General features: G+C 53.7%; 1 protein-coding gene across 11 annotated transcripts; it reads left to right on the forward strand.

The window, feature by feature from the left end:
• The first annotated feature begins 1,938 nt into the window (after nucleotides 1–1,938).
• myo3a (myosin IIIA) lies at nucleotides 1,939–25,554 on the forward strand. 11 transcript variants are annotated; one of them, XM_057012873.1, is made up of 37 exons: nucleotides 6,030–7,207; nucleotides 7,307–7,490; nucleotides 7,881–8,015; nucleotides 11,294–11,398; nucleotides 11,484–11,583; nucleotides 12,917–12,993; nucleotides 13,908–14,053; nucleotides 14,935–15,000; nucleotides 15,074–15,229; nucleotides 15,483–15,524; nucleotides 15,795–15,891; nucleotides 16,039–16,155; nucleotides 16,225–16,413; nucleotides 16,481–16,683; nucleotides 16,771–16,869; nucleotides 16,943–17,057; nucleotides 17,261–17,387; nucleotides 17,462–17,672; nucleotides 17,743–17,890; nucleotides 18,408–18,561; nucleotides 18,641–18,729; nucleotides 18,806–18,935; nucleotides 19,011–19,087; nucleotides 19,209–19,250; nucleotides 19,912–19,992; nucleotides 20,089–20,294; nucleotides 20,370–20,481; nucleotides 20,558–20,720; nucleotides 20,786–20,872; nucleotides 20,933–21,056; nucleotides 21,118–22,150; nucleotides 22,230–22,383; nucleotides 23,235–23,326; nucleotides 23,675–23,715; nucleotides 24,728–24,949; nucleotides 25,063–25,199; nucleotides 25,269–25,554. In XM_057012873.1, coding segments are annotated over exons 1-36 (5,241 nt in total). In that variant the 5' UTR covers nucleotides 6,030–7,205; the 3' UTR covers nucleotides 25,178–25,199; nucleotides 25,269–25,554. The 11 variants fall into 11 exon arrangements, with proteins under 11 accessions (XP_056868846.1, XP_056868847.1, XP_056868849.1 ...); XM_057012867.1 differs by lacking the exon at nucleotides 6,030–7,207 and adding exons at nucleotides 1,946–2,078; nucleotides 2,167–2,383 and having other exon boundaries at nucleotides 24,728–25,554; XM_057012872.1 differs by having other exon boundaries at nucleotides 6,031–7,207; nucleotides 25,063–25,554.
• The last annotated feature ends 51 nt before the right edge of the window (nucleotides 25,555–25,605 follow it).

Here is a 25,605-nt window from a genome sequence, read left to right on the forward strand (position 1 = left end):
CTCATCTGAACTGAATGCAGGTGCTTTTTTTCCCCCGTGTTCTTCTGAGCAGCCAGAGGGGACAAATGCACGCTGGTCCGTGAGGTTGGGGGGGTGAGGTGGGGGGGTGAGGGGGGGCGATTCTCATCAACAAAGGCCGCTTCCGCTCGGCACCTTCACACGTTTAGAGGTCACGTTCTCTGTAATCCCTGAAATCAAAGGTGACGCATCAAAGCAACATTAAAATACGGAGGATATGCTTTATTCCTTTTCAGCGAGATCTTTGGCCACCAGGGGGGGCTACAGTCACGCCATTCCCCTTCAGCGGCTGCGTCTCTAAATGATGTTTTCATTCATTAGCAGCTTCTCCTGCAATTTGTCTCTTTCATCCAGGGAATTTACACCCACTTCAAACACCAACTCCACCTGACAGAGGGGGAAAGCTCCAGTGGTGGGCGGGGCTTAAGTAGCACCTTATACATTTAATTGAATTCTGATGAGATCACATTTTAACTGTGTTACAAAGTGAGAAACGAACGATGAGCGTCTGAAAAGGGCTGCTGCTGTTAGCACTGCTGGCTAACACTTCGTGAGGCTTCGTGATTTTGAACCTCGGACCTTTCCTGGCATCTGGACGCCGTTCCTCCACTTGTTCCTGAAGGCGACCAAATTTAGCCTGAATGTGCTAACACTCCAGAGCGGAACCGGTGATTGAAGGGCTAATGGCTGCGGGTGATGGTGCTCAAAGCTGAAGATGGAGCTGGGACGTGGGCCTAATGGAGCCTGGAGCGTCCTCTCCTCCCCCGGCCTCTTCACTCACTGCTGTGTGCATCCAGCTGAGACTCCATTTTGTGTCTGCTTGCAGGTGCCGCGTCACCCCCCCCCCCCCCATCCAGATTTGATCCTGACCTTGACAAAAAGAGCATCTGGACGTTCTCACGCAGGCTGACTGGTAATAACCACCAATCAGGCCGTTAATGGTGCGAGTAAAATGTGTTTGGCTGGTGAGTTTAAGTGGGTTTGAGTAACGTTTTGTTGTTCCACCAGCAGCCTGTGAAAGACCTGTGCTAATAATGCTCGTTAAAGAGCTCGTTAAAGGACGTCGGCCTCAGAGTGGAGCTCGGACAGAGTCAAGGGAGCTTTTTTTAGATTATTACAGGATGTTGGCTTTTATTAGCACAGCTGTAGCTTTTTGTGCAGATGCTAAGGGCTGCTTTAGCTTTGATGAAGCTAAACCTGAATCTGAAAATGTGATATTTTCACCTTCCTGTCCATGTACGGTGGCCTCACAGGGTCATTTAATGTTAGCGGCGGCTTTCCCCGAGCTACAGTCACATGTTCGTACTTGCTAATGAAACCTTAAAATAACCGAGCTCGCAGTCAAAAAATTGGGTCAAAGCGGCGACGGAGAGGTATTAGGTGGTGCATTGTGGGTATATACCCCTGTGGTCATGTCGAGGTGGGGGGGCTAAAGGGGCGGAGTCTGTGACAGGCTGGTGTTTTCAGTACAAGACACCCGAATAAATACGGCCAAACGATACATTTAATGTAGAAAAAGGGGTTTTCTCACCTAATAAACTGTCATTAGCGTAGCTTCTGCTAGCATTTAAGCGACCGTGCTAATCTGAGGACCCTCTTAACACTGACAGCCTTTCTGTTCCACACAACACGTCCCAAGGTATCGCTGGCGCCCCCCCCCATCTGGCCACCGCTGATAAGAACTTACTAGAGGGGTGGGGGGCTAATTTATTCTGGGGGAATCCAGCAAACGTCCTCTACGACAGACCTAGTCCCCACCTCTGAGCACGTCCAGACAAAGACTCGCCCATTGGCGTGTTTTCGGCTGAGGCGTCTGGAGGGGGCGTCGCACCACGGCGCTCACGGTTCAGCCCAGAGGGGCGGGTGGGGTGGGGGGGGGGTTGATTCCTCAGAAACAAGATGGCCGCACTCAGCCGCCACGCGCCCAGGAGGCGGCTGAGTGCGGCAGAACTGACGGGATGGCTGCAGAGATGCTGAGACCACCAGACAGGAAGCTGGCGCGACCTCCATGTACGGGGTCAGGGTCACTTTGATCTGTGCCCCCCAGGTGTCGTGGAGAGGTGCATCATGGGAGGAGAACACATCAAACACTTGTGTTTCTATAAATCTTGACTTTATCCTTGTCTGGCGTGTTTTTGTGGGTGGCAGTCGTCCAGGAACGCATCATCATCATCATCATCGTCGTCATCATCATCGTCATCATCATCATCGTCATCATCATCATCATCATCCAGACACTGAGATCTTCCGTGTGACGTGGAAGGACACTTTCATCCCGGCTCATCCTCCAATCCCATTGGTTAGTTTCCCAGTGACGTCGGACAGGCCGGACATCTTCAGGACAGAAGAAGAAAAGGATTTGAAGGTGAGGGGAGATGAAGGAGCCCCCTCATGCGTCTCCGGCTCCTCTCATGTTAATAACAGCTTTATTACACACTTCCCCGGTTCCTTTTAACCCCCACACATGTTCTGGTGACCCAGAGGTGGCGGGTTTGCCCCTGGTGGTGAATCTTGAGTCCCTCCGGGGACTAAACGTTCGTTTGATTGTGTCTGTTAGTCCAATCTTCACTGGAATTAACCAACCATCTGTGTGTAGTACCAGTTATTCCCTTTAGGGGCGGTAGTGAGCTATTTTCCTCTTACACATCATCCAAATGAGCTAATATTGCAATAGCTTGAGCTTTATCATTAATTATTGGATACTCATGTTTTTTTGCCTATTTCCCCCCCAAAGACGAGCTTAAAAGAATATTTCCGTTGGAAAAACGGTGTTAGTGTTAGCGTCAGCGGAAAGCAACGTGTTTCTGACAGCCGAGTTTTGAGTTCCTGGAACGGAAGCCTTTAACAACCCAGATGGCCACTTCCTCCAGTAAATAAACCGCTTCCTGTCTCATTAGCTCAAGTGTGTTGTGCTAAAATATGCACAATAATAGATGAAGGGTGGACGTTGCACAACCTGCCTGCGGAGGAGGAGGATGAGTCAGTGTTTTAGCGGATGCTAATTATTGCTAAACAAGTTCCTTATTGGTTTTAGCATCTTTTTTTGAGGTTCTCAGCTGCTTAAATCAATGAAACGGTTTCTACTTTCAGTAAAAAACCCGTCATAAACGGTAGGAAACATTTGGAAAGAGCCACATTATCAGGTTGACGGCAACAAAGGTTGCCCCATTAATGATCTTTCTATCAACCGCACCGTCCCAACGCTCCATTAAGTGGCTCATGATTGGCCATAAACCACAGCTGCTCAGGTCACGGCTCACCGATCCGCCACAATGGCGGCCAATCCTGGATCAGCCCGTCGGCCCGGGTCCACAATGGCCGACGGATCTGCATGACAGGCTGTGAGAGCAGCTCCGGTTCCCCCCCGATTGTGTCCGATAGTGTTTCATACAGATTGAGCATGGCTAAAATGGCGGCGCTGCCCAGCTAGCTTGATTAGGTGTGACTCAGGGCCTCAGGAAGGGAATCAAAACACCGATTTATCCTGGTTGAAGTCACGCAGGCCGGGTTTAACCCAGCGACGGACGCGTCGGCCCGTGGTCGATGGCGCCACTGTATAGATATTGATCCTCCATGTAAAGAGAGAGCGGCCGAGCTAATCAATGCTATTATCAATCAGTCGATCAGCACTCATGAACTGCCGCCTGTGCTTCAAACCCACAGTAGCAAAACTCACGTTTAGACCCTGGAAAAGGGTTTTGATGTGTTTTAACGTGGATTCCAGAGTCCAAATAACGATACGAACAGAATCAATCGGAAAGTCGTTAATTTCTGAAAGACGATTAGTGTCACGAGTAGAACTTTTCTCCCATAAAGGCCTTTAAGTTCCATCTTTGTTAAAAATCTCATACAAACTCCTGGTTTTGATCGTGATGAATAGATTTTGCTTAATAATAGTGATGCGGGTCCCCCTCCGTGATGTTGGTGTTGGTTTTTTTGATGAACTCGGCATAAAATTTAGAGTCTGAGCTCTACTTTGTCCTGAATATTTCCTGTTTGAGTCAGAAATGCTGCGGTTGGGCCGTGTGACCTTCCCGCCGCTCCTGCAGTGAACCTGCGAACACGTTACACACGTGAATCCGTCCGAAGTCACGTCCGACCACAGACAGGACGTGTTCTTCTGTAAATCTGCTGGTTTCACAAGTTTAAATGGTCAATTTGGGTGAGTATATTAATATTTTACACACTGTTAGCATCAAGGCAGCTAATTTTTGATTTTCTCTGTGGAATATAAACCTGTTTGGGTTGTTTTTTTCCATTAAAAATATGCTTTAACGGTGCCTACTGGCTCCTTCCCGAAGGCTCTTTAGCGTGTTTTATAACACGGGACACGTGGCGCGTCAGTCAGAGGACGATTTGATGCTAAAGCCGCTAAAGCGTGTGAAAATGCTGCCGAGTTGAATGTAGGTTACCTGTCAGAAAATCAAGCCTATTAACTGCTTATATAACACACGACACATTTGGGTGCCTGTGTGTGCGTGTGTGTGTGTGTGTGGGGGGGGGGGGGGGGGGGGGTCTTATCCAACATTTCATAGAGTGTTTGAATCCTGTAAAGATGGATTATTTAGCCAGAAGTTCTCACAAGACCCAAAAGGATTTGAATTTAACATCTCTCTGCCACGTTAGCATGTGCTAGCCGCTTCTTTGTTCTTTAGCCTCAGGGCTGTCTTTGACGCTGTCGCTGTGGTTACCCCCGAAATGCATCGTTAATTAATTCATCTTCCATTATTTTGCTGTTGTCATTGTTTGGGGGGGCGTCTGGACCTCTGGTAATCTCGCCCCCGTTATGGTGCATCAGCACGTCTTGGCTCCGCTTTCAGGAGCCATTTCTAAAGCAGCGGAGCAGGAAATGAGGTCGTTTGTCTCGGTAACCCCAAGTCTGGAGGATGCACGATGATCACCGGGGGGGGGATCCCCCGTCCCAGACGGAGGGAGGGGAGGGGAGGTGGGGGAGGGACAGAGGTCGCCTCTGTGATTGACAGAGACAATGTTGTTCCCAGTTCCTCCAAAAATGAGGAGCTGATCTGGACCCGGCTCGTTGGGGAGGGTTGATCTAAAGGCCAGGTGGACTCACCTGTAAATCTGTCTCATAAATCTTCCTGGGGGGGCAGCGGCTCGAGTCCACCTTGATCTGTGATGGCTGCTAGGCTCAATTCAGGTTTTATTAAAGTGTTGATTCACTGGATGGATCAATGATTGCGTGTCTCCGCTGCTGAATGAACACATAATAAATGATTTTTCTCCCCTCTTCAATACAAAATAACCAAATTCCAGACCTGTCGAGTGCAGCTAAACAATTAGCTTCTGACAATCAGTCATTTCCAAAGCTCACTTCCTCTCAGCAAGGTCGTTTAGAGAGAAGTTAGCCTACATGACGCGTCGTTAGCACTGCTAACCACTGTAGCCGCGTGGTTGTATGCGCTTTACTTGGCATTAGCATATTATGCTAGTGGAAAAAAGAGCCACTATAACTGGTTTTAGCTTGTCCTATTAAAACTTTAGCTCAGGAACAGTTTTGTGTTTCTATCCAATTAGTGAAAATAGTGTTTTTGTGGGTTAAATTGTGCTGGTCGTGATGGTTTGTACTTGTAAGACAAACAAGACATGAGAGTGGATGTTCAGCTAAGCTACATTACCGTCTACTCTCTCTGGCGTAATGGGACACCGCTAAATGATGCTGGAAGGGCTCCAGTACAGTCACGGCCAGTTACACCTGACTCCTCGTGCGCTCACCTGTTGTTAGCTCGTCTTCTCTGGGCTAATTTATGGCACTAGCAGAGTTATCAGGTGCAGGCTGCTGCACGTCTTTATGCTATGTGTAATTGCTTAAACTAATTACAAGAGTCCTGATAACGCTGGTGCGCACGGTGGATCCTTCATGTTTCAGGCAGGTGGACGGACAAGCTAGGACCCGGCAGCTGATGCTAGCACCAGGCGACTGTACGTATCCTTTAAAGGGTCATCCTCTGTGTTTCCGCTTGATTTAGCTTCATTTGGATTCCTCATTTGCAAACTCGGGGAGTGTCCGGGAGTCCGTCTCTCCTCTGGTTGTGTTCAGGTCTGTGGTTTCTGCCTCCTCTTCGTCCATCCAAGGTCCGTAACTATCCTAACGATCGCTTGATTTGAACAGAAATGGTTTATTTGCTGTTTTGTTGACATTTGGAAGAGGATCGTTGACGCTTTCTGGGTGTTTCTGATGTGGTTCTCTGGGTTAATGATGATTGGTTGGCTAACTAAACCCTGCTGAAGGAGGTAAAGCTCCAAACGCAGGCAGAGGGCACCACAAGGGGGCGATGGCGCGGCTGTTGCGTGGCAACGCTGTGGTCGGCCATTACTGAACAGGTGAGTGAGCCTGGGATCGTTACGCAGAGCTGAGCGGAATCAAAGGAACGGAATATCACCTTTTTATTGACGCTCGTTAGCGGTGAATCGGATCATCCGGGATCATCCGCCCACTCGACCTCGGATTATTCCCTGCAGGTGTCACCTTTTATTTTGAAATCATTAATCTCATACTTCGTTAATCTTTACTTCCTAATCACAACAGACAGCTAGCTGACAATTAGCCGCAAATCTGGAGCGCACATGGTCAGAAAACACACCCAGCTTGGTGCTGCTATCTTTGTGGGGACCGACTCCAACCTTCACCCTGAAATTCAATGATAAAGTTTGTGTGTGGTCCCGTCCTCGCCGTCTCCAGTGTCGCAGCTCGCGGAGGGTCAGCGATGCATTATTGAGGGCGTCTTTGCCGCCGCACGCCTGACCAACACGAGCGCCGTGTGGAAACACGCGCGGGTGTCTAGTTGTCCCACATCAACAATGACGGACGTCACCCGATCCCCAAAATCACAGCTAATGCTGCGGTCGCTAACCGCTCTGGCCCTCTAACCAGCTTTCCTTTGAGCATGAATGGGCGTCTATATGTGGAAAGGCTCACGCCGCAGCGGCGGCTAATTCCCGCTAATCCCACAGCGCCTTCCACTACTTAGCACTTAGCGTGCTCCAATGGAAGGCCCGGTGCAGAGGGACTAGCTGGTGAGATTAGCCAACGCTAGCTCCTCCTCTGGGGTTAACACCCGCAGTCGAGCCAGGCCAGCCCAGCCTACCTCTGCCTACATGCTAACCTTTTTGCACAGAAATGGGTGATTAACTCTTTCAAACATGTCTCGGCTTTTATTTGGGGGACGATGTGAGTACCGAATAATTGGAATTCTGCATTTTTTGTGAATCCGAGGCGACAAACTGTTGAAATCTTTGGTTGAAATGAGCCTTTCATTCCCTCTCCCAGGAGAACTCTCCTGAAGATGTTTCCACAATCGGGGAAATCGATTGTCTTTGACAACTTTCCGGATCCCACTGACACCTGGGAAATCATCGAGACCATCGGGAAAGGGACCTACGGAAAAGTCTACAAGGTGCTGAACAAAAGCGACGGAAGCAAAGCTGCCGTGAAGATACTGGATCCCATCCACGTGAGTCCAGCCGTTAGCATTAGCAGCTAATCAGGCCCTCTATGTATCGTAGTGTAGCGTTAGCAGGGTTGTAACGTTAGCTTTTGCTGGACTCAATCAACCGACCAAGATCCAACTGGAAACCCAGGAATCCTGTAGCCTTAACTGTAGCCTACATGCTAGCTGATAGATGCTAGAAGAGCTGGGGACATTTGGAGGAGTTCCTCTATTTCCTGGAGAGCAGGCAGGACGCTAATCGCTGATCTGGCAGAGCTGCACGATGTTGCATCTGTTAGCGTGGGAACGAGGCAGATCTTCACGTTACGACAGTGTTTAACGTTAAAATGCAGTTAGCATAGCTTAGCGAAGGCAGCAGCGCTGCGACCCTGACCCTCTGGTGCCGTTTTCCAGGACATCGATGAGGAGATCGAGGCGGAGTACAACATCCTGAAAGCTCTCTCCGACCACGCCAACGTGGTCAAGTTCTACGGGATGTTCTACAAGAAGGACGTGAAGTGCGGGGACCAGTTGTGGCTGGCGCTGGAGGTGAGCGAGCCCGCCGTGGCCCAACGGGACCTCTGCGGTTTTGTGTTCGCGGCCCGCCGCCTCACATGTAGTCCAGATGGAGCAGAGCTGCGGATTAACGTCTGATTTACGCGCCGCGTCTCGCCAGGGTGCCGCGGGCGCCAAATCTGGCCCGAGATTACGTAACTGCTTAAGCCACCGCAGGGAGTCTGGGTCAGTACCATGGCGGTAAAAGGGCGGTCACATGACACCCGGCTGGGCGGAGGGTTTTCTCCTGGTTTCTTAGTAAAGGTAAAGACTTCCTGCGGCGGCGGCCGCTCGGCTCCGCCTCCTCTCACGTGTCATCAAGGGAAATGTCAGGCCACAGACAGACGTGTAATAGAGGTCAACCTCCGAGCCAACGGCGAGCGTTTGAGGGGTTCCGCTTCATCCTTCGATCGTCTCTGAAACGGCGATAAGAAAGAAAAGCGGCGCGAATGTTTATCTGAGGGGCTTCGTGTTGCCTTCAGGGACCGCAGTAGTTTTCAGTGATACTCTTCTTTCACTTGTGTTTGATTTCATTCCTTTCCTTTGTGTTTTGCTAAAGTTAACGGTGTTCTCATGTGAAACGCTTTGTAGATCAAAGAGCCCATTAATGCTTTGCTCTCCTTACAAAGGGGAGGCACCTGGGTTACCCAGGATGCATTGCACCCCTTGGCTGTCATCTCTATCGCTTGGCAACAACTGTCAAAGATCAAAGGAAACCGTAACCTGTGTCAAACTTCGGACATATAATTGATGAAAATGAGTCCAAATTGCCAGAAGCGTTGATGTTTTTCGACGGTTCTTTGATGGACGCTCAACATCAGCCTCGTTAACCTGTGTTCCTCATGGCCGCCGCTCCTCCTCAGGAGCCCTGCGCGACCCCTCAGGGTCACCTGCAGCCCAGAGAACAGGTGAACAACTTCCTGTCCACTTCCTGTTTGCCAGCAGGCCAAACCTGCCGCGTGATCCTGAGGCTGAAATCACAGCCTGGCGGCGTGTGTGTGTGTGTGTGCTGATGTCGCTGGTTACCATGGTTACCGCCCCTCCTCCTTTTTCCCCTCCACCATCAGCAGCTGTCGCTCATTACCAGCAGAATTTCTCCAAATTGCTTCCCCTCACTTTTGTCGGCCCCTCGCAGCTTTTAGCTCCGCCTCCGCAGCGCTCTGCTTCAGGCCGGCGGTTGTGGGCAGAGATGAGGGAGCTTTTATGTCCCTCGGTCTGATTCCGCTCTCAGAACACAAAGACAGACCAAAGATGGACCCGGCGGAGCCGCTTTCATTCATAATTGGGAATCAAAACCTGATTCAGGAGCATTTTCATCTGCGGCCCTTAAAAGCTCTCAAACAGGAAGTCCGTTTACGCTGTGACAGCTTCCCCCTCGCAGCCAGCGTGCACGTGTAGCGCACGAGCACGAGCACGTACGATGTCAGAGTTCACGTGTCGCAGGGGTTCAGGTGGATTGATGCTAAAACGCCACACGGGAGGAAACATTTAGGCCGAATTCATAATAAACATTTAACTGTGAGGTCACAGGAGCGAGCGGTCACGTGACCTTCCCTCACCCTCGGGCGCCGTGCACGCCGCTCATTAACCCTAACCCGCTCTCTGATCGGTGCACGTCGGCACCGCGGCGATAGCTGCATCAGCAGACGTCAAAGGAGTGTGACATAAAAGCAGTGTGACATAAAAGCAGCGTGACATCAAAGCAGCGTGGCATCAAAACAGTGTGACATCAAGGCAGTGTGACATCAAAGCAATGTGACATCAAGGCAGTGTGACATCAAAGCAGCGTGACGCTGCAAATTCTAGTCAAAGAATCCTTTTCCGTGGGGTGCGCAGGTCACCTGAGGACGTCCTCTGATTTCGATCTCTTATTTTTATGAGGCTAACGTGACGCCAGTTCAAAGACGCGACGCATCAAAGACACTTTCTCCCTGACTGGTCGTCCTGATCCTTCATTAATAACAATGAGGTGTAAAATGGCGTTTGGTGGCGAGCTGTGAGGATAAACGGCGCCGGTAAGCAGACACCGCCAGCGCTGAGGCCCGTGGCGACCGTCCAACTGGTCACACAAACCGCCGGTTGAATCCAGCTCCGGGGGCGCGGCCGAGGACGCCATCTTTGTGTTTGAGCTTCGGGGGGAAACGGCAGCTTGTTTCATCTTCACAACTCTTTCATCCTTCTTTGATCCGACGCCTTCATTAGCATGACTGAACGATCACATGACCTTTGTAATGGAGAACATGCTGCTCAATATTCAGGCTTTTATCCTCTTTGGACAAACAGCCACAACCTGAGCAGAACCTTTGATGGCACATGTTCTAAATTTAAGCCGTTTTACAGTCGAAACGCCACCAGACTGAGCTGACCGCCGTGGCGGCTAAAGTGCGAGCGCTAATGCTTAGCTACAAAGCTACAACGTCGGACCAGACGTCCATGTGGACGCACGCCGAGACAGAGACGGAAACAAGGAGACGAGAAACGCTTCAAAGTGAGACGCGAAGAGAGGAGACACCGTCGGACGAATGAAACAGCCTTATTAGCTAGCGTATGCTAATGAGCGCGCTCAATCAGGCTGATTATACGGGAGACTGATGAGGAGGGAAAACGGTTTTCCCGTCTTACCAAAATACTCTTGAAGAAAAGATCTTTTCAATTTCAAAGAGCCCAATAAAAACAAGCTAGCGGGGAGCGTTAGCGCGCAGCATTTCGCTGGTTTGATGTGAAAGTCCGTGTTTACGTGTTTGCACGTCAAATCTACAATTTAGCTTCGCTATCTGCCTGCGCTAGCATAATGGGCGCTTTTATCTTTGCTGCAGACCTCTGGCATCTCCCAAAGAAAAGCCCAAATTGAGGGTTATTACTGTTGCCACGGCAACCTACCGGGTGATTTTCTGTCATTTTCGGGGGGGGGCAGTTGCTATTGACGGCTTCCATATCGGCAGCGACGCAGCGCACGAGCAGAAAAAGGCACGTAAACATTCTCCTGTGGGGGCGGGACGCTGATTCTCATCTTTGTTCACTCAATTCTCGGCCGTGCACGCCCAAACAAACGCCGTGCACGCCCAAACAAACGCCGTGCACGCCCAAACAAACGCCGTGCACTTCATATTAATCCTGCTGAGTCATCGCGGCGTAGATTAAATAGAACCCACCCGTGGATTCCGCCCCCCCAAGCTGCCCCAGAAAGATAAGAAGGGCAGAATTAAGGGAACAAGGGAGCATCTTTCTGTCCTTCCTCCCTCTCATCCTTTCCTTCCTTCCTGTCTCCTCAGCTGTGCAACGGCGGCTCGGTGACGGATCTGGCCAAAGGCCTGCTGAGGCGGGGCGACAGGATGGACGAGGCCATCGTCGCCTACATCCTCCACGAGGCCCTCATGGTGAGCCCGGCGAGGAGCCGCGTGGGGGGGCGAGGGGGGGCCTCCTCCTGCCCGGTAACCGTGGTTTCGATCTGTGTCCCGTCAGGGCCTCCAGCACCTGCACGCCAACAAGACCATCCACCGCGACGTGAAGGGCAACAACATCCTGCTGACCACGCAGGGAGGCGTCAAACTGGTGGACTTCGGTACGACAAGCTAACATGCTAATTACGCTACAGACGTGAGGACGCTGAAGTGCACGCCTCCCGCCCTCCCTGGCGCTGGCTGAGAAATGCATTGTGGGACATCCGACGCTCCGTTGATAAATGGGCGGGGCGAGTCCCCCTCTGGAGCGAGCTTGTTAGCGGCGGCGGCGGCGGCGTCTCTGTTGCTCAGGGCAGCGGAGGACAATCGCCTCGTCTCTGATTTGCTTCGGCGTTTTCCTTAAACAAATGAGGGAGCGACGTGTGTAGGAGGACACACACACACTCACACACACACACTCACACACACACACACACTCACTTGGAGTGTGCTAATTTGCATTCGTTTGCTAATTGTGGGTGTCTGTTAAAAGCTTTTCCTCTCACTGGGTTCACTGGTTCAGCCGCTGGGCAGCATTTTAGTGGATTTAATAATTATTGGCTGTCGGATGGAACACGGCAGGTTTGACCCGATTGTTCATGTTGGAGCTGAAGGGGTTCTAAAAGAACCTTTCAGCCACTCCAAAGGTGGATTCAGGGCGTTTTTCTGCCATTTTTTGGGCAAAATATCCCAAAAATGCAGTTAAATGTCGCAGCAGGTGGGACAAAACCTCCCCCAGAACCATCACGGACGGCTGGAACAGCCACTTCGGTATCTGGGTCACATCCAGAAACAAAGAGTCTCGCTCTCCCGCCACGGCGGCGCTGTGACGTGGACCCTCCGTCACACTGGCTCTAGTGGCCCACCGTGCACGCTACGCTAGGCTGAGATAAAGCCCCCGCGGTGACTCATCACCAAATATGTCGCCTCTTTCATGAATATTGTAATTAGCATTAGCAGCATTAGCAGCATTAGCGGTTCTCATGCGAGGACCACCAGGCTCCAGCTCATCCGGGCCGAAATGGGCCTGAGAGCTTTAATGGAGCTCTGAGGAAGCTCGCGTGAACACAGAGCCGCTGGAGCTCATAGCGCTAAGCTAGCGGCTAATGTGAGCATATGTGATGGTTCGGGCTCTGCGGCTCTGGCCCAGACTGGGGGGGGCTCTACCGCTGATCTGTCCAGACCAGAGCGGAGCCACAGCCTGGCCCACGTCAGTGTTTTTACCCCCCAAACATCTGCGGGTCCTGAACCCAGAACACGAGGTGTAAAAACAACTGTGAGTCTTGCCCCCCCCCCCCCCCCCCCCCCCCGTTGCCATAGCGACAGCCTTATCAGGAGGATGCACGATGTGCTCCGCTCTAAACCTTCATCGCTCCGGTTTCCAGTTTCACCCGCTGACAGTAAAAGTTGTTGGAGATGGAAGCTAACGTGCTAACGTTCTCCCCCCCCCCCCAGGAGTCTCTGCCCAGCTGACCAACACCCGCCTGAGGAGGAACACCTCTGTAGGAACCCCCTTCTGGATGGCCCCCGAGGTACCGGCACCCCTGTGACCCCCCCACTAGCAACAACCCAGGGATGAATCCCTGCTAGGCTAAGCTAGCTAGCTGTAGCACCTGCAGATTTCTCTCTTTTTACATGAGGTTTGCATGTTGGCCGACCGGATTAGAATATCTGGACCAACATTTAATCCCATTTGCATGAGGTCATCAGGAGATCCGGTCCGGACGTCTCAGATCAGATCAGGAGATCTGCGGACGGACAAGATTCACTTCAGATTTGATTTATTCAGTTGTTGACATTTTCAAGCCTTTTAGCTGTTTTCTGCTGTTTTAGCGCTCAGGTGAGTTTTTTATTCTCTTGTTTTCTCGATTAGCTCGTCTTTTTAGCTGTTTCTGCTGGATCTTTTTAGCCGTTTCTGCTGGATCTTTTTAGCCGTTTCTACTGGATCTTTTTAGCCGTTTCTGCTGGATCTTTTAGCCGTTTCTGCTGGATCTTTTTAGCCGTTTCTACTGGATCTTTTTAGCCGTTTCTGCTGGATCTTTTTAGCCGTTTCTGCTGGATCTTTTTAGCCGTTTCTACTGGATCTCTTAGCCGTTTCTACTGGATCTTTTAGCCGTTTCTACTGGATCTTTTAGCCGTTTCTACTGGATCTTTTTAGCCGTTTCTACTGGATCTTTTAGCCGTTTCTACTGGATCTTTTAGCCGTTTCTACTGGATCTTTTTAGCTGCTTCTACTGGATCTTTTTAGCCGCTTCTGCTGGATCTTTTTAGCCGTTTCTGCTGGCTTCAGGTTTAACGTTAAAAGAGTCACGCTGACGTCTGACATTCGAACCTTTGATGTGTCACTTTTCTCCTTTCATCTGTAAATACTGTGCGGTTTCTTGCTAATTGCTAAAGTTAGCCCCCCAAACACACACCCCCCCCCTCCCCCCCCCCTCTCCGCCAGGTCATCGCGTGCGAGCAGCAGCTGGACTCCACCTATGACGCGCGCTGCGACGTCTGGTCGTTGGGCATCACCGCCATCGAGCTGGGCGACGGAGACCCCCCCCTGTCCGACCTCCATCCCATGAGAGCCCTTTTCAAAATACCTCGGTGAGCCCCCCTCCCTCGTACCCGCGACATTCTTTCCTCTTCAGCAGCCCTTCCTCAGGACTGTCAGCTGAAGGTGAAAGTAATTGTTTGTAAAAGTGTGTGTGTGTGTGTGTGTGTGTGTGTGTGTGTGTGTGTGTTGTCTCTGCGTGGGGGGGTCGTGCTCATCACGCAGCTCCCTCAGAATCTGTCTGACTGCTGCAGCCAGAGCTTCAGGCTGTCTTCACACTTGTGTCCCTCCACCACTGCAGGTTCTTCCTCAGCTAACGGATCCACTCAAACCTTTTTCTTTTAGCCTCCTAAAGCATTTTAGCCATTTAAAGCAGCCAGAATATGACGGGGGGGGGGGGGGGGCATTTACAGCTCATGTGATTCAGGAAACAAGCTAATTTGTTCCTTCAATCGACTTCAAAATGTTGAGCTTTGTAGCATTAGCTTGGAACTAGCTTGGATTGTGTTACTTTGCTATTAGCGAAGGGCTTTGTTTGTTTGTTGTGTTCCCAGACGTCTCCTTGATGGAAAAAAGGAGCCCAAACACTCCATCCATCGGCGCATTAGCATTAGATGCAGGTTGTGTGTTGAGATAAAAACAAGACGCATCCCCCCCCCCCCCCACCAATTAGCTGAGTTTATCACTGTCAGCTAGCTTGTAAACGGCATTAGCAGCTGCCAGGAACGACCACGATGCCGAAAGAGGAATTACAAGAAATCAACTCAGCTGTTGAAGCTTTGACGGCGTTTTTCTGAAGCTCAGGTTCCACATTTCTGACCCCCCCCCCCAGAAACACCTCTGGACGTCTGCAGTGATTAATGGTCTGGATTTCCCTCCTCCCCGAGTCTCCTCTTATCTCCCTGCTTATCGGTCCCATTTCTCCCCCCGACAGGAACCCCCCGCCCACCCTCCACCAGCCCGAGCTCTGGTCGGACGCCTTCAACGACTTCATCTGCAGGTGAGTCGGTGCCGCTGGGCCCGAAACCTTCACGGCTGTTTTCAGCGCGGCGCTCAGCAGCGGCTCCCCGCAGGTGTCTGATCAAGGACTTCGAGCTGCGGCCCAACGTTCTGGACCTGCTGCTGCACCACTTCATCAGACGCTCCGTCGGCAGGGAGAAAATCCTGCAGAAGCAGCTGATCGAGCTCATTGACCTCAACCAGCAGATGGGAGCCATTGAGAAGACCAGGTACCACGTTAGCGTGTGCTACATGAGCTACGGTGACAGGAACAACCATTGCTGGGTCGTCCAGCCTGGGGCGGCGGCTCCAGCCAAGCCCCGCCCACACCGAACCATCCTCCTGTAAATGCTATGCTAGCACCTTCTTGTTTCCAGCTGTTCTTCCTGTTGGTTGTTTTACACGCCACATAAACATCAGCTAACGCCACGCTAGCGTCCCTCCCACGTGTTGGAAGTGTTAATCCTGTTTCTGTCATTCAAGCCACCACGGAAAGACAGACAGGAGCACAGACAGTGACGGAAGGTAACGACTGACCCCGGCCTCAGAGCCCGTAGACCATAATTAGCTCCTGTTTTTAGCCGGCGCGGAGCGTCTGGCGTAGCTACGTTCACACATGTATTTCCAGCTGGATACATGGGCTGTTTTTAGATGTGGACGACCGGAGTTTTGCTCCCGCCTGGTTCTCCCACGCTCCCAGAAACCGCCACTTAGTCTGGAAGAAGAAGCAGCTTGTAACAGGCAACAGGTCGTGGTTGGGAATCAGAACTTGGGTCTGTGTCTTGCTAACGTCAGGCATGAGCGCATCCACACCAAGAGAGGAAGCTGCGTGATGATGCAGCCGGAGGAGGAAGACGCGGACGACCTCGCCGCCCTCGAGGTGCTAGACGAGGTACGGGTGGGGGGGGCCACAAGACACGTGAACTAGCTTTAGCATTAGCTGAGTCCATGCTAACGTCCGTGAGCTCGTCCCAACGACGGAGGCTAACGCGCACGTCAGCTGCTAATTTAGCGCCACTCTTCCCGGCCGTTATTCCAGAACAAGGTGACGGAGCAGCTCCAGAGTCGCTACAGCAGGGACCAAATCTACACGTACGTGGGCGACATTCTCATCGCGGTCAACCCGTTCCACGCCATGGAGATCTACGCCCCCCAGGTCCGTGGTCGTGCACATTCCCGGGCCCGTCGGTGCGTCCCGCCTGACTCACACGCCATCTTTTCCCAGCATTCCAAGCTGTACATCGGCGCCAAGCGGACGGCTAACCCGCCGCACATCTTTGCCGTGGCCGACGTGGCGTACCAGTCCATGGTGTCGTACAACGCCGACCAGTGCGTCGTGATCAGCGGCGAAAGCGGAGCGGGAAAAACGGAGAGCGCTCACCTGTTGGTGCAGCAGCTGACCCTCCTAGGGAAGGTGAGTCACGGATAAACCGCACCGGGACTCCCGTCAATCCGATTTCCCACGGAATTCCGTCCTTCAGGCCAACAACCGGAGCCTCCAGGAGAAGATCCTGCTGGTCAACAACCTGGTGGAGGCCTTCGGGAACGCGTGCACCGTCATCAACGACAACTCCAGCCGCTTCGGAAAATACCTGGAGATGAAGTTCACCTGCGGGGGAACCGTGGTCGGAGCCAAGATCTCCGAGTACCTGCTGGAGAAGTCCCGAGTCATCCACCAGGCAGCGTAAACGCCCCCCCCCCCCTTCCCGTCGCTCATTTTACGTGTTTGCTGCTCCGATCCATCCCGTGATCAGGTCGATGCTTCCCACAGAGGCGAGAGGAACTTCCACATCTTCTACTACGTTTACGCCGGCCTGGCCGACAGGAAGAAGCTCGCCCACTACAAGCTCTCCGACAGCAGAGCGCCCAAGTAGGTCCGCCCCCGCTCCGCCCACAGCGGCGTTCCCGCTCCCGCTCCTGATTCCCGTCTTTTTCCGATTCAGGTATCTGTGTAACGAGCACGTCAAACCGGGGCCCGACATGGTGAACAACGCGTCCTACAGGGAGCACTTCAACGCGGTGGAGCAGTGCTTCAAGGTTATCGGATTCTCCCTGGAGGTACGAGCTCATCGGGGGGGGGGCGGGATCACGGCGCCGCATCGACATTAGCGCACCGTCTCCGTTATCGACTGTTAGCGTGCTCGCCGCGCCGGAAGACTCTATTAGGGGTCTCGGTGTCGCCGAATTCAAATGCTGCTGGATAAACACGGCTTATGCTAGTTAGCATGACCAGCTAGCGACGCTGTCACCTGTCGCCGCAGGAGCTGGGCAGCGTTTACAGCACGCTGGCGGCCATCCTCAACGCCGGCGACGTGGAGTTCTCTCCGGTGGCCTCGGAGCACCAGACGGACAAGAGCAACATCGTCAACGTGTCCGTCCTGGAAAACGGTGAGGCCGGCGCACGCCAGGTCGCGCGCCACCAACGCGCGACGCTAACTCCGCTGCCTTCTGCGCTCCGCCAGTGGCGTCGCTGCTGTGCATCCGCTCGGATGAGCTCCAGGAGGCCTTGACCTCCCACTGCGTGGTGGCGAGGGGGGAGACCATCGTCAGGTCCAACACGGTGGAGAAGGCGGCGGAGGTGAGGGACGCCATGAGCAAGGCGCTGTACGGACGCCTCTTCAGCTGGATCGTCAACCGCATCAACGCGCTGCTGCGACCGGACGGGCACCTCGGGTGAGACCCAGACAGGAAGTGATGTCATGGGGCAGGAAGCTGAACCTCTTTCCTCTCCTCCCTCCCCCAGAGAGGACGACAAGGGCTCCAACATCGGCATCCTGGATATTTTCGGCTTCGAGAACTTCAAGAGGAACTCCTTCGAGCAGCTGTGCATCAACATCGCCAACGAGCAGATCCAGTTTTACTTCAACCAGCACATTTTCGCCTGGGAGCAGGTGACGCTAGCACGTTAGCGCGTTAGCTCGCCTTGCTCCGCCCTCATTTCCATCCCAACAGCGATAACGCACCCTCGTTTGTCAGCGCGCCTGCAGCAGGACGGCGAGGCTAAAATATGCTGCTGTCTTTATTTATGGGGGGTTGTGACCCCCCCCCCCCCCCCCCTCCAAGGGCAGCGGAGAATTGGTTGCTAATGTTAAACGATTTGCTCCCAGTCGTAAAGAGACGCTGTAAATCATCTAAAACGGGGCCCATTATGAGCGGTAGATGTTTTTACTTAATCTCACTCTCGGGGGGAGGGGGGGGGGTGGTTAGCACGTTAGCTGGTGCTGTTATCCAGCTCGTCCACTCGATGCTACTGCCGGTTTTGTCCCTCCGTCCTCCCAGAATAGAACTCTGTGGCTCCATCTGCCCTCTGGGGGGCGCTGTGGAGCCTTTACGTGATATCCGCCCCCTACTGGTGCGGAGGGGTAACACCTCTCCCAGACCTTTCAGCATCTCGGACCTCCTGTGCAGGATGAGTACCTGAACGAGGACGTGGACGCCCGGATGATCGAGTACGAGGACAACCGGCCCCTGCTGGACCTGTTCCTGCAGAAGCCCATGGGGATGCTGTCTCTGCTGGACGAGGAGAGCCGCTTCCCCCAGGCCACCGACCAGACCCTCGTAGGTGGGTGTCGCTGGCTCGCCGCCGCGGCGGCCTCGAAAGGATCCGTTAGCGTTCAGGCGTCCGTCTTCTTCTGTTGTAGAGAAATTCGAAGACAATCTCAAGACCAAATCCTTCTGGAGGCCGAAGAGAGTCGACCTGGGCTTTGGGATTCACCACTACGCCGGGAAGGTATCTGCTGGCAGCGGCGTGCAGGTCGTGACCTCTGCCCCCCCCTCGTTGACCCCAGACTGTCCTGAACCCGCAGGTCCTCTATAATGCCGCCGGCTTCCTGTCCAAGAACAGGGACACGCTGCCGGCTGACATCATCCTGCTGCTGCGCTCGTCAGAAAACGAGCTGATCCACAAACTGGTCACTCACCCGCTCACCAAGACAGGTGAGCAGCCGCCAGCTAGCCACGCTAGTTAGCATCCGCTCTTAGCGCTAACTGAGGCTACGCTTTGTGCCACAGGCAACCTCGCCCACACCAGGGGTAAAGGCATGAACAGCATTCCACGGACACCGACACGCACCATCACCTTCGCCAAGGTAGCTCCGCCCACAGCTCCGCCCACGGCTCCGCCCACTACGGTTTTATCCTGATCCCAGTCACAGCCGACCTGTTTTTTCACATCTGCTTTCTTCTTCTCTGCTTTCCTCGGGGTTAAAGATGGGAGTCCAAAACTTGTACAGTTCTTATGCTTTCAGTGAGGTAATCACCACATTTCCCTCCCGTCTGCTAGCCTAGCCTAGCCTGGCCTAGCCTAGCTTAGCTCCACATGCAGCCAAACCCAGACAGCAACGTTGCCTCCTGCTAATTTCTTTAGCATCGAAAACCGTTCCCAAGTCCCAACTCTGTCCCAAGTTGGCGTCAGGAAAGGCAAAGAAGACGCCGGTAAAGTCGTTTCAAAGGTTGCTCCGGGCGGCGCCGCTCAGCGGAGCGAGATCAGCGCTAGCAGCGCTAAATTGAGCCGCGTTTGACGTTTCCTTTCATCCGCTGATGTCGCCGATCAAAGGACTCGGCGCGTTTGAAACGCCGCTAACAGGCTGACGGCGCTGTAAGCTGCTAAGCTGCGTTAGCGCCGTGTGCCTCCTTCTCTTTTTTTTCTCCCGTTCATCCGTGTCATGCGTCTTCTTCTCTGGAGGTAAAGCTCGCGCCCATACACACGTGCACGCTCCACGTGCGACACGGTACAAATGCAAACGGCGATTAAACACGCAGAAACAAGGTCGGATTGACGTGGCGAACACGTGTTGCTGCAGCTCCTGCCTCTCTCGTTCCGCTAACCCTGCTAACGTCGTATCGACACGTTGCCATAGAAACGCACCTTTCGTAGTGGTTATTTCCACCAGTGGCGTTTGGTTTATTTCAGCCCGGCGAGCCCGGAGAAACCCCTTCCCACCCTCGGGAGACCACCAACATGCGGACGCAGACGGTGGCCTCGTACTTCCGGGTGAGTTCTTTCATGTGTCCGTCATCAAAGCGGCGGCCGAGTTGCTTTGATGCTCCCGTTGTTCCGCCCGCCGACCTTCACACGCACTCGTTTCAGTTCTCGCTCATGGACCTGCTGTCCAAGATGGTCGCCGGGCAGCCGCACTTCGTCCGCTGCATCAAACCCAACAACGACCGCCAGGCCAACAAGTTCGACCGGGAGAAGGTTCTGGTCCAGCTGCGCTACACCGGCGTCCTGGAGACGGCCAAGATCAGGAGGCAGGGCTACTCCCACCGCATCCTCTACGCCAACTTCATCAAGAGGTCAGCGCTCCGGCGCCACGCGCCCGCAGGAGCTCGCTTGGCGTGATCCATCACTGAGTTGCACGGCTGTTGCAGGTACTACATCCTGGCCTTTCCGGCTCACAAGGAGCCAGCGGGGACTCGGCAAACCTGCACGGCCATACTGGAGAAGGCGAAGCTGGAGAACTGGGCCATGGGGAAGACCAAAGTGAGCGGAACCGCGTGGAGCATCGCCCTGGTGGCCTTCCAGCATCGATCTTACCGCCGACTTTCCTTTGGTTCAGGTGTTCCTCAAGTACTACCACGTGGAGCAGCTGAACCTGATGGTGCAGCAGGCCACCCAGAGGGTGGTGCTGCTCCAGGCGTACATCAGAGGCTGGCTGGGGGCCCGGCGGTACCGCCGGACGCTATCGGAGCGGGAACACAGCGCTCTGGTGCTGCAGTCGGGTGTGTGAACTGAAGCTCGGTCCACGTTGGAGCCAGAACTTTTGACTCCAAGCTTTATGTTGCAGTTTACAGAGGCCACAGAGCCCGGAAGAAGGTGGCCGACGACAAGATCAAAGCCAAGTTGGAGGCCTCCGTGGTCCAGCTTCAGGCCGGTGAGAGCAGAGATCCTGGCCGGGCCCGTCACACCTCCTCTGACCTCTGATCCTCTTCAGTTTGCAGGAGCTACCTGGCAAGAAGGAAGTACAAGGAACTGATGGAGGAGAAGAACCGAGCTGCAACCAAAATCCAGGCCCGCTACAGAGGTCACAGGGAGCGCAGGAGCTTCAAGAGGAGGAGGTAGAAGAACCCGAGCGGTGCATTCAGTGTTTCCAGGAGAAAACGTGTCTGTTTGTTCCAGGGAAGCAAAACAAAGACGGGAAGAAGAAGAAGAAGAAGCTCTGAGAGAGAAGGAGATCACCAGAGAAGAAGAAGGTGCCAAAGCTGCTGAGGAGGATGAGGAAACCAAGGCCGCCGTGGTTCTTCAGAGCAACTACAGAGGCTTCAAAGAGAGGAAGAAGTTCCAGGAGAGGAAGAAGAGCCAGTTCCAGCTGCCGCCGGGGGGCGAGGAGACGACCGGCGGCCAGGACGGACGGCGGAAGACGGCGGAGAACGAGGAGGAGGAGGAGAGCACGTACGAGGCCGACGAGGACGAGGACAGCGATCACACGCAGGTGCCGGAGGACGAAGAGCCGGTGGAAATGGTGGAAGAAGCAGCCGATGGGGGGTTCGTCGGCGTGGAGGAAGAAACCAAAGCTGCCACCGTCCTCCAGAGCAACTTCAGAGGTCACAAAGAGAGGAGGAGGCTGCAAGAGGAGGGCAAGATCCCAGCCCGGAGAGCACAGCGCCCCCCAGAGGAGGGAGGCGGCGTTGCTGTGGAGGAGATCACGCTGGAGAACCTGGAGGAGGCCAAGGCAGCTGTGGTGCTCCAGAGCAACTTCAGAGGACACAAGGAGCGCAAACGGCTGGAGGAGGAAGGAAAGATCCCCAAGAGGAAGATGGAGACGCAGGAGAAGGAGGCCGAGCTACAGCGGGAGGACGCTCCGGCAGGGCCGGATGAAGAGAAGGCTGCCACTGTCCTCCAGAGCAACTTCAGAGGACATCGAGAGAGACGCAAGCTGAAGGAGGAGAGAGCGACGAAGGAGAAGGCAAGAGAGGAGCCGGAGGAGCAGGAGGAGCCGGAGGAGCTGGAGGAGCCGGAGGAGCACCCCGTGGAGCTGGAGGATGTGGTTCTGGAACGCAGAGACGATGCAGATGCTGAGAAGCTGGAGGAGGAACAGGCGGCGGTGAAGATCCAGAGTAACTTCAGGGGCTACAAGGACAGGAAGAACCTGAAGGCCAGCAAGGAAGCAGCACAGATGCAGGCGGAGCAGCTGGAGAACTTCTCCAAACAGGTTGGTCCTCCCCACCACAGTCCGGCTCCGAGGAACCCCCCCCCGTCCTGGGCTGCAGCTCCTCTTCTGTCCTCTGCAGGTCTCCAGATCTTCTGAGGACTTTGTGGCCCTGCAGCAGAAACTCAACGACATCATCCAGGCGCATCGGTCCAACCCAGAGGACCGCGGCATGTTTGTGAGGGGGAAGAGCGTCAACGGCTTCGCCCCCCAGGTCAAAGATCAAAGCAAAGCAGGTCAGATCACAGAGCCGCTCGGTCAGGCCACCGCCCACTTTCCCTAAAGATCAAAGCAAACTAATTTGTGTCTTCCTCACAAGTCTTCATCCAACCCTTAGCCACGGATGCTAACGCTAAAGCTAAAAATCTGTGTTTCAGATGCAGAGCAGAAGCGTTTGCATTAGCCTGCGGAGCAGAGCGGCCATGTTTGCCCTTTCCAGCGTGTTCTTCGCCGCCTGAGGCGGCGCGGGCGAGCATCCGCGCGACCTCGAGCAGCTAGCGCGGCGCTGAAATTACAGTTCCCTGGAAACCGTCCCACCTTGGGCTCGTAAAATTTCCTCCGCGCGATCCCCGAAATCGTTTGTGACAAACACGATAAAAGCGGATCAGCGTCAGTGGCGCCGGCGTTCCCTCGAAAGGTCGCCGAATGTTAATCGCATTTTATGAGCTAGCGTTGCCGACAATTACAGCAGGTGCTAATAAAAGGTTTTCCGAGCGACCTTTAGCTGGTTGCTCAATAATATCACACACTTCCTCCCTCTTTAGCTGCGGCGCTTCTGCACGTGATGGATGTTTCCTCCGCACACGAGCAGCGATTAATCAGCAAAGGTCGTCGTAATGTGACACACCTGTAACGTGATATTGAAGGGACAAATGAAAGTTAGCGGGTCTCGCGCTAATGTTGCTCGTAATCACCTTCGGGAGATTCAAAGCTGCCAGAGGCCTCAGGGTTAAACTGGCATCAGCAGAGAGGGCGGCTCCGTGAGGTCAGAGGTCAAAGGGCGGCAGCCCCTCCGGCCAGAGTGGCGGTGTTTTAGCGCACGTTAGCTTCAAATGTGGGAAGTAAAATGTTTTTTGTGGCTCCACAGCGGAGCAGAGGCAGGCGAGGACCCCCCGCAGGAGCCAGCAGCCAAAGACCCTCGACACCCCCGAGGAGTCCACCTACTACAACCTGATTCACGTGAGTCCTGCTTCACCACGCAGAGCTCTGCAGCTCCTCCCGCGCCGTTTTTAGCCGTTTCTGTGGCGCGTCTGCGCGATTATATGTAGCACGCTGGAAAATAGCTCCTTTTGCAGCACTTTGTTTCCAGCTTGGAAGTCTGTAGCAATGCTTCAAGCTAAAGGCTAACAGGATCCACCTGCCTGTACATGTTTAGCATTTGTAACACAGCTGTAGGAATGCTACAGCCATGCTACTTTTAGCTTTGTGCAGACGCTGACACACCTGGTGGTGGAAGATACTTTTCTGGAACTGTTTTTCCTTCAGGTTAGACACCGATGTGTAATCAGTCCTCGTCTCTCCCCCCAGAGATCTGTCCAAGATGATAAACGCAAGCCCAGGAAAGCAGGGTAAGCTCTTATTCCCGCCTCATTTTAACTAGCTAACGCTAATGCCGCGAGGGCTCGCTGGCTGCTCGCTCAGCGCAGCGGCTCCAGAGTAATGACACGTACCCAAGGGAGGGGGGACTGGGCCGGGAGTCGGTGAACTGACTTCCCATTAGCCTCATCTGTCATTCCGGTCATGGTCGCTAAATGCTAAGATGCTAAAAGTCTTGCGCTGGGCAAACGGACCTTGAGATCACACACACAAGTATGTGTTTTAAATGTAGCGCTACCGCCCAGCACGCAGAGGTGAAGATAGAGCGGACGGCGGCGAGGTTCTTTATCGTGACGGTGAAGAGACGCAAACGGCGCTGAACATGGGGGGGGGGGGGGTACGGTGATAAATAAAGCCGCCGACAGTCGGGCGCAGCTTACATGCGCCATTAAGGATGAGAAGGTCAGAGGGAAAGATGGCATCTCCAGCTAACGGCGGCCTCAAAGGAGGGTAGAAACTCTGAGGACGCGCGTGAGAGATAACGCTAAGTGCTCTTGGTCGCCCCCTGGTGGACGGGTACAGTAGTGCACGCTCCTGTGGATGGAAGCTCGATAAGTCGCATGATTTTAGCAAAGAGGAACAATGTAGCTCATAAATGAGCTTCACATTAGCTCAGCTAAGTTCTAAAGTTATTAAAATAAAGCGGGAGAGAGCTCCGTGGTCAGGCTAACCGGTCCCAGAAGGTCAAATTCTGTAAACTGGAAATGTTTACTGGTCGGGGATGGAGCCCCAGAGAGCTGCCTGCAGCCAGCGATTTCCAATAGAGGTCATCTGTGTTGTGTTAATAATGTGCGACGTATCGATCAACGTGTGGAAAGTGTGAATCTCCCACTGTATGGAGGTCAGGTGGTGGGTGGGCGGAGCCAAAAGGGGAGTCTTTTCTTTTTAATTCGCACGTTTAGCTTTTCATATTCTCTAAAATGGTCACTTCAGGCGGTATTTGGACACCTATCTGAGCGGGTCCTGTCTGTTTGTCACCGTCAGCCCAGGGAAGCTGCTGGACGTGGACGACCAGTACTACCAGCAAGTGACCAGCAGCCGCTCGGAACCCTGCATCGCCACAAAGGCGCCGACGCCGGACGGCACGTCCAGGGAGGGCCGCGCCCCCGACAGGAAGCAGTCGGTGGGCCAGAGGTCGGCGGGGGGGCAGGTCAGAGAGGGGGCCGCCTCCGAACCAGAGTCCCGCAGAACCGACGGCGACAACAGGCAGGTCCAACACGACCAGTCAGCCAGTCCACGTCTGCTGAGGTCACTTCCTGTTTCACCTGGAGGACGAGACAGCGGCGGGTTCACGTTTGTCCCTCTTCCTGATCCGACAGGCGGCCCCTCCCCAGGACGCTGTCCGCCGACAGCCAGACGAAGGAGAACCCGTACGACTTCAGGCACCTGCTGAGGAAGACCTCCCAGAGGACGAAGCTCATCAAACGGTACTGAGCCGGGACCCGCCTGGACCCACCTGGACCCGCCTGGACCCACCTGGACCCACCTGGACCCACCTGGACCCACCTGGACCGCCTGGACCCACCTGGACCCACCTGGACCCAGAAGAAATCGGACTCCCCAGCAAAGTCCCTGTAAACTGAAGCTTTATTTATCTTTGTAAAGTAGACGTTGCCGTTTTTACCGACTTTTCTGCCTCATTTTAGGGATTAACGGGGAGAGTTTGAATTAAAGGAACTTGGATTCACCTTTTTTTTTTTTTTAAAACGTATCTTTTTTGACTCTTTTGTCTTGATTGTGTTTTGCTGTAGCCTGTTTAGCCTGTTTGCATCCCTGTTCCAACATCATTAAAGCCTAAATGTGACGTTTTACTTATCGTCCCCGTACTCGTTCTCTGGTGCTGCGTTCATGATCCAAACTAA

The sequence above is a fragment of the Takifugu flavidus genome, chromosome 17, assembly GCF_003711565.1.
Source record: "Takifugu flavidus isolate HTHZ2018 chromosome 17, ASM371156v2, whole genome shotgun sequence".
Lineage (NCBI taxonomy): Eukaryota > Metazoa > Chordata > Actinopteri > Tetraodontiformes > Tetraodontidae > Takifugu > Takifugu flavidus.